Raw genomic sequence first — 18,365 nt, 5'->3', positions numbered from 1 at the left:
ATTTCAAGGCCGTAGCATAAATATCTGCCGATATATTGGGTTTCTTATGAGCCCTGATATACAATTTTCTCCTTAGCAACGGGAAATCGCATCCGTTGCTAGGGCCTCATTTCCGTATGGCTGCTCTAAACATAGCATCATGACATACCAAATGAAAGCTCTTTTTACGCCCTTTTTGGGCGTCTAAGTCAATGCCGCCTTTTTTCCCGGGATTTCTTAATATGACGTAATTAAAGATGGTAACCGAAGAAGTGGTATTTTCAAAAAAATTCACATTTTGGAGGCAGTCAGCTGTGTTTTTGACATGGATACTGAGCTTATGTATTGTTTTGGATTGAATTATGATATTATTTAATGTTTCATTTCATTTCTCACATCTGGGAAAGCTTTGGAAGCCTATATTTTGAGTGAAAGCAACAATTTGATTCTGCGAACTGATGTTTTCGAACAGTAAAACTTGTACATCGAAAAAAACTTTTCAAAGTGATGGACTATAGACTTTGAATAAAGTTTGAAGCAAGGAACCAAACACATTCAATGATGTATCCATTATGAGTCTTAAATCCAGTGGAAATCTAGTCTTTGATGAATCATGGATCATGGCACTCATGGCGCCAGAGGCGATCCTGGAAAATTGAGTAAAACTATCCAGGCGGTGTCAATCGAACTGTTCGATTATCGAACTTATCGAACTTAATCGAACCCTATCGAACGATAGCTGTTCGATTACCGAACCCAATCGAACACCTATCGAACCGGGATTTTTTCGTAAAGTTCGATGACTGTTCGATTATACTATTATAGTTCGATAAAGTTCGATTGATGTTCGATAGGGTTCGATGAGTTCGATTTCCGTAGGACGGGGTGAATCGGATACCCGGGGTGAATCGGATAATTTGTTTAATCGCCTCTCATACTTCACTGACGATGTCTTTTTCCATTCTGTTTTCAGATCCCGTTCACTGATCGATCAAGCTATCGGAAAAATATGGCTTCGAAGATTTGGAACATAGTCTTTGGAAATTGAAGAAGAAAACCTTCTGATTTTCGAGATGCCGAATAAGAAATAGTGAAGCGACCGTGATTGGAGATTCCTTTGGCATTGTGTTCTACGAAAGCCAGTTGTACATAATCTTTGGTTCACTAAACGAAAAACAATGTCTATTCTTCGTGTTTTCATTCTAAAGTTAGGGCGGAAAATTGTTCGCGTTAAAACGCGAATCGCCTATTTGCGCCCCTAGTTGAAGGCGTTGTTAAGTGATACGGAACCGAGAAATGGAAAGGAGTTAATTATTGAATAATTAAAAAATATCAAATGCCGTCATCATGTCATTTTTAATTGCTGCCACACTATCCCAAGAGGCTTGTTAGTGTTCAGAGTAGCTAGGAATAAATGTTCAAATGTTATTAATCACTCATTGTTCATTGTTGTTCATGTGAATACAATGTCTTTGTATATTTTGTATAGTGATAATTTAGGAGTTTATATGTTATGTATTATTTTCCAGAAGAAGATAGTGGGAAGGGTAAGGTTACAAACACTTTACAACAGGATAAGAACGTTTATTAAAGAAATGGACGCCTCGATCTCTCGTCCTTCCTAGGAAATGTCTTTGACGAAAGGGATTATTTCTAAAGGCTTGATAATGAGACATGGTACAGTATGAAGCAAGACATAATTTCCCGTTCATTCATATGCTGTTCATTCTCTCGGAGGTCTCGCATCCCCTGGCTTAAATCATCTCTGACTCTGAGACAGGGGTGCAAATATTTCTGCAAGCGGAAATTGGAAAAAGGGGCAAAAAAGTATGACACGGTGGATCCCCTTCCTAGTGGAACAATTGGCAATAAATAATCGGCCCGGTGAGAAAATATGCCCCAGACATTTAAGAACCCGAGAAATTTTTATTTTCTATATTCCTTACCGTTTTTTTATCCTTCATTTTCCCAAAGGGTATAAAAGTTCTCACCGGGCACTGAGAGAGACAATGTTATAAAGTATTTTCTTTCGCTAAGAAAAGAATAAAAAGTACATATTTTCCAAATAAGATCTTAAAAAGTTTGCTGCCAACTACGAGTATACTATGCATCTGAGCATTGAATACAATATAGAATTAATACTGTCTCCTGTTTTTGTGTTCATGGCGATTCCACGCTGGTTCTGAATTCTTTAAGTGCCACCGTAATACCCCTGTCTCAGTAACTCAGTGAAAATTTGAAATCGACCATCGGAGAAGTTATGAAACAAGTAAAACGTCACACACACACCGGGTCTGTATTTGTAATCTCTTAATACTCGCTGGAGTACGGAAAAATTCACTTTTAAGCATCATTCCTAGAATTCATTAATAATATTTTTTTCGATTTTGACCGGGTTGACCTTGTTGCAGTAGAGGTGTCAAAATACCGACAGTTCTCCAAGGGCCATAACCTTTGATACATATACTTTAGCTTGCTTCGTTTTTGTATTTTTGGAATCTTCCTTAAATTCTGCGTCGGTCGGTAGGCAATTTGTACGCACTTAAAGCAGAACCAAGGCCACCGGAGCCTCTGAAAGTCAAACTTTCGATGAAATTCAATGAAGTCAAATTTCTGAAAATGGCTTGACAGTGAACTTGTTAGAGTTAGGTCATTCTTTGTAATTGTTTCACCGGTTTCCATCGGACAGGATCTGTGACCGGGTCACTGATACAGGGGTGTATCATACGTTTTCTCTTATCAATTTGTCGACAAATCTTAGAGTTAACCAGAGCGTTATTGATAATCTTCTCCCTCTCTCAAGTATCTAAGATTGTTCAGTACCACCTGAAATAACGGGAAAACAAAAATATACGATGATCAGGTTAATTTCTCTACTCTTTTTATCGGCTCAGCTATAATACACCCAGTATCGCTGCGAAAGTGGAAAAAGTTAGCTTTTCATGGGGCATTAGTAGAAGTCCAGTGGATACTTGAGACAGGGGTATTCTATGGACACTAAACGTCAAAACAATGTTCTTTTATAACGTCCGTAAAACAACGGGATATGTACACTGTTTTTTTTCGGGCGAATTACTATTAACCTAACCTAGCCTGTGAATGTGAAACAGAGCTGTGGGTATGCTAGACTCTTCTGGGATTAAAAGAAATACGCACCTGCTGGGTATGATATATTTCTGCAACCGCGGAATATAACGACCATATAACTAACGACCATGTGTTTGTTGACTCTATCGGTCGATGCGTCGATGAAAATTTGATATTTTCGTAAGTTGTCCAGTTTCTCTAATGCTCTTCTTTTTTAATCATTTATTTAATTCTCCCTTTTCATTTTCTCTGAAACGAAATGCAAGCGTTAGATAAAAAACAAACTTGGATTTAGCTAATGTAGTCAGACCTTTCAGAGACGTTTCATTTTCTTACATTGCACTTTCTATCGTGTATTCAACCAACACTTTCCATAGCGCAAACTAATCAAAATTTTATTATCAATGATACTAAACGTACTACCCAAATATATATCCCTTAGGTATTACCTTTTTATGACGCTCCATCTAATGAATAATTACTTTGTGAGAATTGCATGAATTCAAATTATAACTTCGGCAAAACGTAATTTTTGAAAAATGGTATTGCTCCACCACAAAATATAGAGAGTGTTTGTTTATGTTCCGAATGGCGCCCCGTCAAATTCTATCCACTTTACCCCGAAACGAGTGGCTCGATTTTCATGTATTCGATTGAAGATTGTTCCTCGTAGAAGAAAATTTTGAAAATGAAATTTTCTGAACTCGCGAATTAGACCCCACTCGTCAAGTTCTGCGGTATAATTAGGTGGTAGGTTTCGTCGGGAAGAGGCAATCTGCCCAAAACCTTCCAATTCTATCCGATTCACCCCGTCCTACGGTTATACTTGCCGCCCAATTTTTTATTTACGTATTGGCAGTCGCCCACGGGCCATTCTCGCTGGCCATCCCCTATATCTATCCCATCGGATGGGTCAAGAACTGGTTCAACAAAAAGAGGTTCAGAAATCCCTTACCAAAACCAAAAGAATAAATAAAATTATTAGAATAGAATCGTGAAAATCTTCTTTATCTCTCTCGAACATTATTATTCTTACACCCACCCGACGGATAAAATGTCCTAGGATCCCGCTAGATAATTCAAGACGATCGTCTTCAAAATTTTCGACATTTTCGCGATTTCCACTTCTCTCTTGAATTATCGTCCACACGAGGATTTCCGTTTATATTGGGCGGATAGGATAGGATGTGATGTGCCGTATCTCCAAAATAACCAGAATAGGTTTTGAATTTGTACCACAATCACTGACAGCTTCTTGACTTTGACTTTGTGTCTACTCAATTCCTCCAGTCATATGAGTTGGCCAGTGCAAAGATACATATATTTGCCATGCGAATTACATCACTGTCTGACTGGGAATCCTCATATTGAACGGCAAGATTAATTTCCACTGCACAATTACGGCGCCGGCGTTTTGATTAAACCACCTCGTAATTTTCTGAAAGGTAAAAAAAGTAGAATTAACCCGACACAATCATCGAACCACATCGAACTTAAATCGAACTCATCGAACATCAATCGAACTCATCGAACATCAATCGAACCCTATCGAACATCAATCGAACTTCATCGAACAAAGAACAGTCATCGAACTAAATCGAACTTATCAAGAAATTTTCGTAAAGTTCGATAGCTGTTCGATCGGGTTCGGTAATCGAACAGCTATCGTTCGATTTTGTTCGATAAAGTTCGATGGTTCGATTACGAAAATCGGTTCGATAGGGTTCGGTTGACACCGCCTGGAACTATGCATGATTGACGTTCAACCTGAAGACACGTTTCCCTAAGATCAACACTGAAATCTGTAAATGATATAAACAGATTTGAGTTAGCACAAGGTTGATATATTTTGTTGGCAATATGTTTTTTGATGAGAAAATGCACTTTTATTGACTTAAAGCAATGTTTACGTGTTGTACGCAGAGTTGACGCAAAGTACTTGGAGATTCCCGGAGCACGTGGAAGGCCATTTTTTTCAAAAAACTTGGACTATTTTAGTATTTCCAGTACCTTTTCAACATTAAAAGTTATGTGTCAATCCATTTTGGTCAACCACAAAAAAAATTTTGTAAAACGGTCTATGTATCGCAGAAAAATTGAGAAAAACCTCTATTTTCAACTTTCTGCGTCGTTTTCTCAAAACACATTTTAGGGGGTTTTCGCGCACCTTGTCAGCCTTTTCTCAGGATTGAGAAAAGCTATTGACTTGAAATTTTCAGGGTAGTTTTCCATTATGGTAAGCCTCAGGATGAATGAAGCAGTTTTTCAAAAAAATCATTTTTTGACTTTTAAACTGAAAAAGTACAAATTTTAGGTTCCAGACCCCCTGGCTTGAAATTTTGAAAAATTTTTCCACTCATTCTGGAGACTTTCATAATATTAACCTTCACCAGAAAAAAATTTTTGAATAGCTTTCTTAGCTTTTCCTAAAAAGGTGACACAATATTTTTATAGCTTTTACCCCCAGGACGATATTACCCCCGTCTTTGCTATTTTTAGAATTTTTTTTTAATTTTTCATATCCTTTATAGTTGTGCTACAATTATGGAAAGTTTCATTGAAAAATATTTACTACTTCGCAAGATATAACAAAAAGTTTAAAAAATGACATTTCAAATTTCTCATATGACTACCCCCTTAACCCTTTAAGTGCCGATGTCGTATATATACGACATGGGCTATATAGGAGGGCGAAGCCCTCCTGTAATGCCCAGTTTGAGTTAGAAATCGTTATTTTTGGTCGAACTCGTAGGAATTAGATTGTCCTTTATGGTCAAGCAAAAAAAAATTCAAAAGTGAGTCTTTCCAGCGAAATTTTAAGCAAAAAAGTCAAAAAAATGCAAAAAATTGACAAAAATTCACTTTTTTGAGATTCTGACCGTTTTTTGACTATTTTTGGTCAACGAGTGATCCAAGAACCTCCAAATTTGGCCCTGTTTTACTTTATTCTGTCTTCTAGTGAATTGATTTGAAATTTTACCACTGGGCACCTTTTCATCAGTCCAGTCAGGTCCGCGCAGCGGGCCTGACTGCTTTAATTCCCTAACCTACCCCCCCCCTTGGCCACCGCCCACCACGCCCTTCCTAAATCAGGCGGCGCCGAAGGCGCCCAAAAGAAAGAAGAGACTCTAAGCTATCCAACGAGCTATATACGAGCTTCTAATTCCTTCTAGATCAGGAGATATAAGCCCTTAAAGTTTGAACTAGCGATTTTTTAAAAAAAACTTAGAAAAAAGGACCCTGGCACTCAAAGGGTTAAGGCCAAGGTAGACGATTCCAACGTACCATTTTTTCTCTGATTAACTTCTATTATTCGAATTTATTCTCAGTCCCATATCAGGAACAACCCGCACACCTAAAATGCTTCCCTTTAATTCAAAAGAATTAGATTCCCATTCGAGTTTGAATAGACTTTTTCATAAAATACGTCACCAGTAATGCTTATTTTTAATATTTCTATGGCGATTGATTCCCAGGGAAAATTCATAAGACTTGTAAGCACAATGGAATGGGCTCTTCCAGAAAGTTTTTGTACATGAGGGGGGGGGGGTGGAGGATATATTGGATATGTTAGCGAGATTCAACTGCAGACATTTGATCAGTAACTTTAGTTTCTCACTACAAATGCCAAAAGTTCCTTGGCAATACAAGGAGCTATGTAAATTTACTTAAGTAGATCTTTGTATAATCTTTCGTTGACCTTATATCCCGTCAAACAAGTTTTATGTCAGCATGTAGTATTTTTGTGTGAAATTGGAGAAGCAAAAGTTCCGCAACTACCTTTTTCATTTGATCATGTAATTCGAGTAGCTCACAAAGACGACATTCTTTCTATGCATGCAAAATTGATGTCTCGTTTACTGCAATATGATAATGTTTTTTGACAACGCATACATTGAAATCATTGAGATGACACGATTCCACACTCGGATCATGCAAAAAATAATGGTTTTCTTCCGCCCAGCAAATGAAAATGTGAAGCCAAAGTTGAAATAATTTCGTGTCGATGAATGGGATAGAGCATCTCTATTGCTTTTAAAATGCGAAATACATACCGATTTCCTATTGTTTCCTTATTAAGATTCTAATAGCGCTTACTGTTGTGAAATCTGGCTTAGGGGTACGAGACTGAGTCAAAATTAGAAGGCACCCGCAGTAACACCAATTCTTCCTACCCGACTGTTATTTATGCCACTTTCTATTTCTATTGTCAGCTATATATTGAAATATAAGGAATCAATAACAACTTCACTGGTCAACTTTGGTAAAATGATTCTTTCTTTGGTTATCCACCGTTGGCACAAAAATAACGGGCGAAGTTTATAGAGGAATTCTCAGCTCTGCTAAAATGCTTCAGAAATAGTTCAAAATGCATATTTTCTCGGCTTTTTATTGGCTTATCCACCGTTGGCCAAAAAATAACGGTATTAAGAGCCGAAAAGAAAAATAGCCTAAGGCTAAAGAAGAACTTTCAGCCGTTCTCAGAGACGCAAAAGTAAAAGTAAAACTTCCCTGAAATGTATTGAATTATGTATAGCGTTTTCTTCTTGCGTGTTTTGCGAGGCACATTTATTTTGCTGTCTTTTCTTTTGAAAACGTGTCATTCTGATATTTTTATCAGTACGGCATCAAATTTGACAAGACTCCATGTTGGTAAAAAAATAAAGTCACGACTAAGAGGCTATGAAAACAGATTTCAAAGAATGCGAAAATTCACCCCTCTTTTGTTACAACTCTGTCTAAAGGGTATCAAAGACAGTCAAATTTCATCACTTAGATTGCTTGCACAGAGAAAATTATCACAATTGTTTTAGAATGAAGATCTTTGACTATGAATATACAGTAAAAGTCAATCAAGGCTCAATGTCTTGTCCATGGTTTGCAAATAAAGTCTAAGTATTTCAAAAAGCTTTTTGAGACTTTTTAAGGAGGTTTGAAGGGGAGGATATTTCGAAACAGCCACCACTGAGGAGCTCATCTGAAGGAGACTTTTTATACTTTTGCGAAATGATTTCGTTTATTTATTTATTTCTTTTTTAATCCAGTTTGACCTGTTTTTTTTTATTGTTTTTTGCACACTGTAAAATAACTGAGGATTAGATCTTTTCACACTCGCAAATTTAGATATCATTTCAGGCTTGCAAAGTGAACGAAGTAGGGACCTCGGTTTCAGATAGAGAGGAACCTTAAATTGTGTGTTAATTAAGGACTTGATTTTGTGGATATTTTGTAATGTGTCAAGCAATTTAAAATCATTTTGATGTATTATCAGTTTCGACGATTGCGATCATTTTACATTGTCGATGGTTCTGTCTTTAGTTTGCGGTAGTAGGTTGTATTCTTTTCCCACATTTTAATGTATTTTTTAGACGTAAATAAATAAAAAGCGATCGCAATGCTGCAAGCCGTTCGTAAGCAAATCTTGCCAACTTCCAACCGAGTCCTAGCTGCTTGTTTCAACACTTCAGCAGCACAACATTCAGAAGTTCAATATGGTGTTCCTACTAAAATGATGGCAACAGAGGCTCTGGTTGAAGCTATGGTTGCACAAGGTGTTACCGATATTTTCGGAATTGTTGGCTCTGCTTTTATGGATCCGTTAGATATCTTCCCGGAAGCAGGAATCCGGTTTTTGCCAGTTCAACATGAACAGAATGCAGGGCACATGGCTGATGGTTATTCTAGAGCAACCGGAAAACACGGAGTCTGCATTGCACAAAATGGCCCAGGTATCTAGCAATTTTTTTGTCATCGTTTCTTTCCTTTGGTTTTCTTTATCTAAACTAATGTCAATAGATCTTATCGGAGTTTTTGATTTTTCTAAAAAAGCGATGCATTGTGGGATTGTTTCGGGGGTATTACAATAGAAATCTCTTAGGAATTCCTCGAAGGAATTCTATTGTAATACCCCCGAAACAATCCCACATCACAGTTTAGGAAAAATCAAAAACTCCGATAAGGTCTAATGAATAACACAATATTCTAGTGATTAAGACTTCTCTGCACATCCTTTGAATATTAATATGCAAGAAAATAGCGCTGCGTTGCCTCCCTGTTCTGCGTGTAAGCCAAAAGCGTTGTGTGGAATAAATATTGTATCATCGTTAATTTCTTTAGTCGAGTTTATAGCACCATAAAAGGTAAAACTCAAAGCAAGATGATTTGTTGACCAGTGAAAATTTGTAAAAATGTGTTAACTTTCTGTTTTTTTATGGACACGCTACATACTCTAAACCTTTCACTTTATTCTTCTTTTCAAAGGCATCACCAATTACGTCACATCTGTCGCTGCTGCATACTGGGCCCATTCCCCTGTCGTTTGCGTCACACCTGAAGCTGGTACAATGACCAAAGGCCTTGGTGGTTTCCAAGAATCTGACCAAATGGAGATCTTCAACAGCATTACAAAGTTTCAAGGACATGTTAATAACCCTGGACGTATGGCTGAAATCACATCACGATGCTTTGATATTGCAATGAACGAACGTGGCCCGACTCAATTGAATATCCCACGTGACTATTTCTACCACGAAGGTATTTTAAGATAATTTAAAACCAATGCTTTACTCTTTGATCATGTATTTATCTTAGCTAATTTAACTGAATGTTGTCAAGAACTCATAACGATAAGAAATTACAAATAGTATTGTAACTATCACGCAAAATTAACGTCCTTGGACTGCTTTCGTAACCTTACTTTTTTCTGTCTTATTTCCTACAAAGAAGAAGCATTGTAGAGAACGTTCTTACGAGATTTCAGCTATTAACTTTAAACACAAGTAGAGTTTTTCAAAGTGCTTTATTTTAAGTACACTGCACGCCTATTCGGTTTTGTTGATTTTTTTCCTACAATTTCCTCGTTTCAGACGATTACATCATCAACAAACCACTCCGAGTAGAAAAATCTGCTGGCGGACCCACATCTTTGGAAAGTGCCGCTGAACTACTTCGTGGTGCCAAGAACCCAGTCATCTTAGCTGGTGGTGGCGTTGTCATTGGTGGAGCCACAAATAGTGTGAAAGCTCTTGCGGAATATTTACAAGCACCCGTTTGTACAACATATTTACACAATGATGCTTTCCCAGCATCTCACCCACTGTGGTGTGGCCCTCTCGGTTACCTTGGACACCAAACTGCCATGCGAACAATCCACGAAGCTGATGTTGTCGTTGCTATAGGAACAAGGTATACGATAATCTCAATAAAATGATCACTTTTTATTTATCGGGAGGTAATTTACTGCTTATTCATAACCCAATTTTACAAGATTAAAGTTATCTTCAAACTTGCATGACAAAGCATAATTGAAAATTCCAAACATGTAATAACTCACATTTAGAATATTGATTGCTCATGAAATACAAAGACCTATTCTGATAATTTCCTTTTCTTGCACAGATTGGGACCTTTCGCCACCCTACCACAATATGGTTTTGACTACTGGCCTAAAAACGCCAAAGTCATTCAAATCGAAGCCGACCCAAGACGTATCGGATTGGTGAAACCAATTGCTGTCGGTGTAAATGGGGACGCAGGGCTTGCTACCGATGATATCCTTGCAAGGCTCCAATTACACGGTGATGCACAAGCTTTGGCTAACAAAAATGAACGTATCACAAAATTGAATGAAGTCCGTGAAACTTGGGAAAATTTATTGAATGATATGACTCATGACCAAACCAATGCACGAGAAGGTACTTTTTTGAAACTATGATTCTGCTTGATTGATTTCGGAAGAGTCCACGCTCTCTAATTCGACGTTCTATTATTCGATACACTCCATTATTCAATATTGAAAGTCACCGTCAAAAAGAAACTCTTATAAACGACGCTTTACCATTCGATAAGCTCCCTTATTCGATGAAAATTCAATTTCCCTTTGAATATCGAATTAAAGAGTGTCAACTGTATGAGGAATCACAGTCAAAAAGAGCCTGTTATGAATTTGTTTGAACCATACATAGCTTAGCTAGAAGATATCTTATCTTCCATTATTTTCTTTCCTCAGGTAAGATCAACCCACGTGAGGCTTTACGCGAGTTAGAACTAGCCACGCCCAAAGATGCTATGGTTTCTACTGATATCGGTAATGTTTGCTCAGTTGCCAATGGATATCTTCGCTTCGAAGAATCTCCAAGCTTCTTTGCCGCTATGTCTTTTGGTAATTGTCAATACGCCTTCCCTACGATGATGGGCGCTAAAGTTGGACGCCCAGACCGCCCAGCTATTGCATACGTTGGTGATGGTGCTTGGGGAATGAGTTTCAATGAATTGTTGACTTGTGTGCGAGAACAAATTCCAATGATCGCCGTCGTTTTCAATAATGGACAATGGGGGGCTGAGAAGAAAAACCAGGTAAGGTTTCTCGTTAATTTCTCTTCTGCTTGTGCCCAAGAGAACATTTGAACACTTTAACTTTATTTTGATAATTTCACGAGGCACTATCATGGTGTGATAATCTAAGTTTCGTTGGAAAGATTAGAACTATCTTGAGGCTATTTTGCCCTTGAGAGTAGATCTTAGGGGGACTGAAGAGAATTCGGTATTTTTCGGTACTTTGTTATTTTACCGGAAAAAAACGGTATTCTGATATTCTTTACCCTCGGAAGCCTCACAAGATAGTGAAGTGATCAAACATTTCTAACGTACACGTTTTTTTATAAGAACAAACTATATAAGAACATAAAGCTTCGATGGCCAAAATTCTAAAGAACAAATTGAGAACATTTTAAGGGTTTGTGGACTCAAAAACACCCGTTTTCTTAAGAAAATGGGTTTAAAAATGGTCACAAAATGGTGAAAATAAGAACATTTTAAGAACATTTTTAGGCTTGAAACCCAAAAGGTTAAGAACATCCCAAGGCTTCAAAAAATTTGGACGTTCTTACAAAAAAACGTGTAATGATACTCAACGGTCTGTAAAGAATAAAAAAAGTGTCACTGGTCAATCGTGTCACTATTTGATGATTTTCCGTCTTTGGAAAGTTTAAAAATAGCACACTTTTGATGAAATGGATTTATTGTTGTTATCTTTACCCCAGTGGTCTTTACCAAAACTTAAGATTTGTTATCGGTTTGTTGACGAATTAGTGAATATACGAACTTGTTTACTTAAGAAAAATGTATTTTGATTCAGCCAGACGTTCCATAAACAATCTCTAAACGGAGGAGTGCTTTTTACTAGTAAATTCTTAAGTAATATCCCTAAACTGTAGCGATTATGTAATACGATTCCAGTGGTATAGAATGTTTTTTATGATTTATGAGGAGTGCGATTTGATTCATTCCCCGATATTGACATGAGGAAAATTCACGTTTTAAAAAGGTAGTAGGGGCCACTATGTCGCGAAAAAGCTTCCCGTGTGATGACGTGACATGACGATGACGTCATCGAAAAACAAAAATTTGCCAAAATTAAAAAACTTTTGGTTTTTTGGAAAGAGTACCTTCCAGTGAACAAAAATTATTATTACGAAAAAGTCTGAAAATCCTTTTTAAGAAGTCTATGAGCCAAAATTGATATTTTTAGATTTTGCCTGTAATGTGTTTGGGCAAGCTCCAACCTTCGACAGGCAAAAAATGAAATTGTCAATTTTGGCCAATAGACTTTTTTTAACGAATTTTCAAACGTTTTCGTAGTAATATTTTATGCTCCCTGGAGGGTCTTTTTTCCAAAAAACCAAAAATTTTCGAATTTTGGCAAATTTTTATTTTTCGATGACGTCATCGTTTTATGACGTCATTTTGCCTTATTTCTTTAATATCTCCTGATATATTCATTTTCAGATATAGGTTGTGACCTTTTTCTTTATCAGTTTTTCATGCTCTTTCGACTGAAACAAAAAATTTTCAATTTTGACGACTTTTTATTTTGGTTGCCATAGTAACCAATGACGTCAGTTTCCATGGCAACGGGTAGTCACACCCGGCCCCACCTCTCAAATTTTGATCTTCTACATTCAAGGAACAATATTCAATCATAAAATCCCTTTGCACAAGCTGCTGCACACGGGAAGACATAGTGGCCTCTACTAAGGCCATAAACCTTTGCTGGCAGCATCCTTCAAGAAAAACAGTCTCGGAGCTACTGGTTAATTAGCCCAAATATTGTCTCCTCTGACTCTAAATTATTTTTTATAAATCCTGCACTTTTTTTGCATTTACCCTTCCTTTGTTGACAATTAGACAGACGATAGAACACCCCTGTCTGGAACTTTTTTTCTCAATGGGGATAAAAAATTCCTAGTGAAATCCCAATGGGGATAGAAATTCCTTTGTTCAAAGGTTAAAAAATTCAGTGGCAATTTTTAAAAATTGAATTTTGAACGGGGGATGAAATTAAAGTCAATTTCCCAGTGGGGCTGAAATTCAAAGGTATTTTTTCCCATTGGGGGGCGAGATTTTTGTCAAATTTTCTAGTGGGGCTGGGGTTTTAGCGGGTCTGCGACACAGGGGTATGATAGAGGAGAAAATACACTTATTTGCGTTATGGTCGAAAGATCCACCAAAATATTTAACTTATATGAGTAGTATTTGATACATTCTTTTACAAAGAGGACTCCCCTACCGTCGTTTCCCATTTCCACTTCTTGCGATTCTTGTCACTTTTCGGGAATCTTTCCGTTACTTTCCCCGGGATAACCGGCATGAGATTGAAAAGGGTTTGCTTTAAAGTACGGAAAATCTTGTGTTTACTCACGAAACTGCCAAACTTTCCGAAGCTCATTTCTTCAACTACCCGAAGTCCTGGTCATATTCCGCTAGTAAGGTGACAAAGGAATCTTAGTACGGGAATGGGAAACTTATAAAAAACGACGGTAACCCGTTTTACATGCATAAATCCTGTTTTTATAAAATCTAACTAAAAATTACACATCCATTAACACAAAGAATTAGCAGGACATAAAAGATTCACACACAGTTTAAATAGTTGGGGAATTAAATTTGACTTCAATTTTTTTTTCAAAGGTCTTGTGGTTCGGTGATCGATACATTGGTGTCAATTTAGACAATCCATGGTCATATGCTGAAATTGCACGAAGCATGAAATGTGAAGGTATCACTTGCACACACAAAGATCAAGTTGGTAGTGCGTTAACCCAGGCTCTTCAACATCAACGTGACGGAAAAACTACAGTTATTGAACTTATGTTCAGTCGCGAACTTGGAGATCCTTTCAGACGTGATGCTATGAAATTACCCAAAAGATATTTGTCTAAATATCAAAGCACTATTCAGTCACAAGAATCGTCCACTGGCCAACCTACCGATAATTAGGATTATGGGTAATTTGTTGGGATGAAAATTAAAAGATTTTATTGAGAATTATATTTTTAATAGAAATTTTAAAAATCTTTTTTGTATAAATTTATTATTAAATTCTTTTGGTTTTTTTATATTAGGGGCCTTTTTCTACTTTTTTTAATGTACAATAACAACATTATTTTTTTCTTGAAGGTAAATATTAGAATAACACTGAAAAAGTGAATTTAAAAACTAATTTGATACTGTCTATAGTGCTACAGTGTGAACCTCATGTTTCTCCATAAATGTTACGCTACCGTCCGTGTTAAAGGAAAGAGTGATAAACCCGCCGATGCGAACACAATTGGCCCTATCCCAAGGTTATTCCCTGTTGTAGAGAATTTAAAGCACCTGTTCACCATTGATACTTTACTCGTCACTCAACAGAGCTATAATATATCGGTGACACTACACAAACAAGCGTGGGAGAGAGATTTCTCTCGCAAATGCTTGCTCATACGAATAACGTCACCACCACAGAGCACAGATACAATGTTACACTACTTCTCACAGGAAAAAGTCATCAAATCACACCGTTGTGAAAGTGAAAATCACACGGTGTGAAAGTATACATTTCACACTGCTATCCCACGCGTGGGAATCGGTTCGTTTTTACGCCGGTGGGAAACGCAAAATCACATGTGTATAATTGAATTTCCGACGTTGTTAACGCAGGATCACACGCTTTAAACATTGTGTGCTGAATCGAACAAAACACGTGTTAAATCGAAAATCCCACATCTAATTTCGTACTTCAGGCCCTCTCTCCTCGCGTGTTAAATTGAAAATCCCACGTCGGATTTAGCATTTTACACTCGCTTATCTTATCGAAAACCACACACCGAAAAATGACTTTGATTTGTATTTGATAAATTGTTAAATGTATTCGATCATTCGTGAGCATTGGCTCGATAGCTCCCATTCGTTCTGTCATGTACTTGCGCTACTTTGAGAATCCCGGCACTTTTGTCACAACAGTGGAGCTGCACTAGAAAGCCAATTTAATGACCTCAAACCCGTCTCACCGATCCACTGAGCCCTTGCGACGCAAGTCCATTGCGAACGAATGAGGCCGCCCTTGCGGGACGCCTCACCTTTAGCGTTGTGTTACACACTGATCGAATATACCCTTATAATGTTATGATTTGAATGCAATCTGAACAGTTTCGACCCAATTTTCACTTGTGGTTTTCTTTACGCATGCGTAGTACAAGGTGGGAATTGTACCTTCCCACCGTGTTAAATTGACTTTCCCACCCGTGGGAACTACTAATGACTGCGATTTCTTGTTTCTTTCTTGTCCTTCTACGTTTTTAGAGTTTTGTAGTGTAAGTTTTATACTTCTTGGACTATAGTTGCCAGTGTTTGACAAAGTGTTAAATTGGATTTCACACGCCGAAAATTTATAGTGTACAACATACTGAAAAATTTTATTTGCCTGCAGAAATTAGAATTCACACGTGTGATTTTGATAAAGCCTTTTCAGTGAAGTTTAAAAGTGTTAAATTGAATTTCACACGCCGAAAATTTAAAGTGTACAACATGTTGGAAAACTTTATTTGCCTGCGGAAATTAGAAATCACACGTGTGATTTCGATAAAGCCTTTACAGTGAAGTTTAAAAGTGTTAAATTGAATTTCACACGCCGAATTAAAAAAAATAAAAATAACTATTTGAAAAATTCCGCAGTGTGATATCGGAAATCACACTGCCGAAACAATCACACCTTATCAGTTTATAAAATCAAACGCAAAAATTGATTTTTGAAAATTACGGCGTCGGAATTTAAGTTTTCCAACCCGTGTGATCTGATGACTTTTTCCAGTGTCTCACAGATTTGGGGGCCATGCCCCCCCTAATTTAAAAAATATTTTCCATAGCGCTAAGTTTTGAGATTGCGTTTGACAAAATACATCGAAATTATTAGGCCGTAACTTTTTTATAACGTGTTTTGTGAGTACTTAATTTCCCGATTGCCACTTTCTGGAATTTTTCGCTTGAGTTAAATTTCGCGATTTACTAAACTGATAATGTTTTTTTAAGAAAAGTTGGAATTGAAGGATGGGAATTCACCAGAGGAAATTGTCCTGACACGCACAACGTACAAAGTGCAAAGATAGCATCAAATTGTAACAAAATGGTGACAAAAACAACAACACAATGTAAAAAATAAGTTTCCCGATCCTCGGCCTATTTTTAAATTTTTCGCTTGTATATTTAAAATTTCGCAGTTTTGTGTTTTTGTAAGATTTAAACTGTAAATTTTGCCTAAAAACTCGCAAAATCAAGTACACGCGAAAACTTGAAACTTTGGAGAAATATTGCACCCCCTTCTTTCAGACCCGGTCGGATTTTTTCAGCCAGTGGGGATAAAAATAACGGACTGAAACTCGTAGGAGATTGATATTCCCATGTTTTATGGCTGGGGATTTAAATTCTTTGTTTTAAAGTCCGAACATTTAGTAGGGATGCGGAAAATAGCATGATATTTTGCAGTGAGGATTTTCTTTCTGATTATTATTAGTGAAGACAAAAATTAAAGGATAATTTTTCCCCGGGGACGATATTTTGGTCAATTTTTTCAGTGGGAAGGGGTTCCAGTGGGTCTGTGAGAAGGGGGTGTAATATTATTGTCTTAAAGAATGTCATATCAATATAGACCACTATAGAGGCGTGACAACTAACACAGGGTTCCCAGCGGTCAGGGAAAACCTGGAAAACCTGAAAAAAAAAGGCTGTTTTTGGAAAAAGTCAGGAAAAGTCAGGGAATTTTCTCAAAGGTTGAGATATAATTTCAAAATCAACAATTAATTTTAATTTATCCATTTCATTTTTTAGGGTTATATGAAGAGTGACATTGTTATAGATACAGTATAGGGTTAATCAGCTTATTAATTGATCGATACTTAATATTGAAGTCGCAGGTTGTTTTTTTCGTTCTTGTGGAAATAATAGTCAAGGAAAAAAATATGGAATTTAGTCCAGCTCAGGGGAAAAGGCACATTTTCACGTGTGAAGGTCATGGGAAAAGGCCCTTTTTAGGGAAAAAGTCAGGGAAAATATTTTCTCTAAAGCAGTGGGAACCCTGTAACACACCTTTTACAGACTTGAGTAAATAACTGAAATCTAAATAGAAAATGGGCAGGATTGTAGGTGTGGATTGGCTATTCTCACGTAATGTAATGTTGGTGAATCAGGTCACATTCTGGCTAGGGTATGATACGTGGACATGCAAGCGGTTTTCGTCCTTTTGACGTAATCGTAGTAGCAATTCAATATTTATTCATATAATCAAATTTCAAACTAGTGTTTAAGCTGTAAAAATTCAAAATTGCATATTTCTTGCAACGGCTTTCTATTTTCTTTGACATATATAGCCAATATTTGTTTCTCGTTTCTCATAGAGCTTTTTAAAAAGCGAGAGAACGATGAATACGACTTGTATGACCTAGATGTAGTTTTTGAGCACTGAGTTATTAGCCTACTTTGGAAGGAGAGCTTGGTCTCTTCCAGAAAAAAATCCGTTCATTGGGGGTGGAGAATATATTATTTTTCAATGAATTACCACTGGACATTTCCTTTTTAATCCCATGGACATGGGTTACACCCATGGACAATCATCAATTTAACCCCCTGGACATCGCAGATTTACTTCCCGGACAATGCAATTTTTAGAACATTTTTTGGGACGTCTGGACAATTCATCCTCCACCCTCCATAAACGGATTTTTTCTGGAATAGAGCCCCTTGCAAAAAGAATTTTACTTTTTGAATTTACTATAAAGAATTAAGCCCTTTTCATAACGAAATCATCCAGGGTACCTTATTTCTGCTGCTGGAAGTCCTAACTAACCGATAAGAAAATGTCTCAGCGAGGGTTTAAAAATAGACCCTATACGCTGGTCCAAAGAATTCTTTCTGTTTTATTTTTACCAAACTTTCCAAAGAAAGTGGTCATATAAGAAACTCAATTCTAAATTCTTATTCTGGAACTG

General features: G+C 37.1%; 1 protein-coding gene across 1 annotated transcript; it reads left to right on the top strand.

Annotated features, from left to right (window-relative positions):
* The first annotated feature begins 8,195 nt into the window (after positions 1-8,195).
* LOC136803689 (sulfoacetaldehyde acetyltransferase-like) lies at positions 8,196-14,566 on the top strand. Its single transcript, XM_067060406.1, has 6 exons — positions 8,196-8,795; positions 9,328-9,600; positions 9,933-10,251; positions 10,465-10,760; positions 11,075-11,421; positions 14,035-14,566. Exons 1-6 carry the CDS (start codon positions 8,462-8,464, stop codon positions 14,341-14,343), a joined length of 1,878 nt encoding a protein of 625 aa, XP_066916507.1. The 5' UTR covers positions 8,196-8,461; the 3' UTR covers positions 14,344-14,566.
* The last annotated feature ends 3,799 nt before the right edge of the window (positions 14,567-18,365 follow it).

Source organism: Clytia hemisphaerica, unplaced genomic scaffold (genome assembly GCF_902728285.1).
Source record: "Clytia hemisphaerica strain Z4C2 unplaced genomic scaffold, Clytia hemisphaerica genome assembly, whole genome shotgun sequence".
Lineage (NCBI taxonomy): Eukaryota > Metazoa > Cnidaria > Hydrozoa > Leptothecata > Clytiidae > Clytia > Clytia hemisphaerica.
This window is presented reverse-complemented; position numbering and strand designations above follow the sequence as displayed.

Coding starts and splice junctions, on each gene's coding strand:
- LOC136803689 (XM_067060406.1), top strand. CDS start 8,462: ATGCTGCAAGCCGTTCGTAAGCAAATCTTGCCAACTTCCAACCGAGTC. Junction 10,761..11,074: donor CCAAACCAATGCACGAGAAG/GTACTTTTTTGA, acceptor TTCTTTCCTCAG/GTAAGATCAACCCACGTGAG. Junction 11,422..14,034: donor GGGCTGAGAAGAAAAACCAG/GTAAGGTTTCTC, acceptor TTTTTTTCAAAG/GTCTTGTGGTTCGGTGATCG.